The 2,081-nt window shown below is 50.1% G+C and overlaps 1 protein-coding gene across 1 annotated transcript in view; it reads right to left on the reverse strand.

Annotated features, from left to right (window-relative positions):
• Positions 1 to 1,680, reverse strand: part of XRN2 (5'-3' exoribonuclease 2) — a 53,276-nt gene extending 51,596 nt beyond the window's left edge. Inside the window, exon 1 of the mRNA XM_009330131.1 lies at positions 1,470 to 1,680. Within this exon, the coding sequence (XP_009328406.1) occupies positions 1,470 to 1,680 (211 nt within the window). The remainder of the gene's footprint in view (positions 1 to 1,469) is intronic.
• Between the last annotated feature and the right edge of the window lie 401 nt (positions 1,681 to 2,081).

Here is a 2,081-nt window from a genome sequence, read left to right on the forward strand (position 1 = left end):
CTCTCAGGGCTTTTGGTAAAATCTGCGATTAACAGAAACCCTTGCTAAAAAAAAAGTGTGGCTTGCCAATGGTGGGATGGTTTCCCACTTCTGTGGGATGGTTTAGGCAGAAGACAGGTGACAGAAGTGATGCGGGGCATGGTTGCTCTGCCAAAGCTAATGCTGTGGGGCGGCGTTCGGTTCCAGCAGGCCCGTCTCCACAGCGAGGAAATCGGGCTGAAGGGTGAGGCTCTGGAAGAGGCCTTTTCCCCTTCGGGAGGAGGCGGGGGCTGTTGGCAGCGGCTTACAAGGAGGGTCGGGGCGCTGGCAGGAGGGCGGAGGGGCAGCAGAAGCTGAGGGGACGGTGCCAGAAGCGGCGAGTGTGAAATGGCTTGGTGCGGTTCGTGACAGGCGCAAGAGGCAGCGTAAAGAAGCCCCGTCCCATCGCTTTGCCCGTTGCATAAGCAAATACTATTAAGTTAGCCGTCTTGACGGTGTTGAAACGGAATTAAACCTTCAGGTATTAAACAGGATTAACACGAGGAAGATTTTGTGCTCTGCTGTGTCCTGTCACTATACACCAACTTCATTAGGAGGGCAGTGACGGGGGCGAGGACATGAAAAAGCAGCCTGGGAATCATTAACAAAAATAACAAAATCTCAGCAGTGCTTATTGAGTCAACACCACTGATGTGGGGAGGGGAGAGGAACCTTGCTACCTTGCTAATTGGCTGTAGAACAAATTAACCCAATATTGTATTGCTCATTATTCTTAGCCTCACTTAGCTGTTGTTAAGCCATCTTCTGTTGTCACTCCTCTTAATAAAATCTGTGACTTGAATAAAATTCCCCAGCAACTTTGTATTGGCACCACACCTGTGGTATCAGCTAAAGATTGTCCTTTATCTGTTCCTTACAAAACGTACCCTGATTGAAGTTTCCTATTGTAGTGCTTCTCCTCCTGGAATTTAGTACGGAGTAAGACAGCTTAGTATTAACATTTTGTTTGTATTGATGGGCAATCAGCTGTTTTTCTGATAATGCTTAAGAAAACAAGACAGCGGCACTAGCAAATGAAATATGATCATCTTATCTTATAATTACTTGCGTAAACAAGCGCTGGAAAAATTAATACTGCAACAAACATTTCCTTGAAAAGTCAATCTACATTTTGCTAAAAAAAAAACAAAACCCAAGAAGAAAACCAAACCCTTACAAATATCCTAACGCAAAACGCGTGCTGCAGAGACGTAGGACCCGGCATCCTCGGTGGAGGAGCGTACCGGGTACGGGCCAGGTGAAGGCACAGCCTTTTCAGAACGAGCGAGGCAAGGCAGAAGGCAGCTGGGCAGGAGGGCTGCTGCCGTGCCAGGTGTGCACCCGCGAACTGAAAAACGCAGCCTTCTCTCGTGCAAGAAGCCGTAGCAGGAACCTGCCGCTAGAGAAAAACAATCTCGTTGACGAACAGCAGTAACAAGTTTCTGCCTAACCTCCGATCTGGAGTGGGGATGAGCTCCTTCCTCCGTGCGACCTTCTCTCCTGGGAAGCGACTGCCAGCTCCATCGGCTCCCCCGGCCAGCGGCCGAAGGCGGCAGCGGGTCTCCGCTCCCCGAGCTTTCCTGCGCGCCCGCCACCGCCTGCGTGTCGCGCATCTCTCCGCAGGGTCTCGGAGTCAGGGCTGCGTGCCCACGCAGACTCCATTTCGGCTCACCAGATAACGGCACTCGGCCGGCATTTTTTTGTCAGCCCCTATGTGCTGACTTGTGTTTGTCAGCAGAGGTACGGGGGCATGAGTCGAAGTTTCGCCTCACAACTGTGTGCGTATGACAGCGAAAAAAGAACGTAGCACCAAGTCGTCGCACGAAAAATACGGAAAGACTTTTCGTTACTTTCCGTAGATGAGTGGCATGCTGATTGAAATCTGTTAAGGCTGTATTGATTACAGCCCCCCTGTCCATCACCATCATCTGTCAACATCTTCCGGCTGCCGGTATGACAGCTGTGAAGGAGCAGAATAAAGTTGACTGGCAGAATGTTTTGCATCTAATGAGTCTGTGCGCAATAAGAGTATAATAAATAACGCTCTGGAGGAACTCGGCTAT

Source organism: Pygoscelis adeliae, unplaced genomic scaffold, assembly GCF_000699105.1.
Source record: "Pygoscelis adeliae isolate BGI_AS28 unplaced genomic scaffold, ASM69910v1 Scaffold188, whole genome shotgun sequence".
NCBI lineage: Eukaryota > Metazoa > Chordata > Aves > Sphenisciformes > Spheniscidae > Pygoscelis > Pygoscelis adeliae.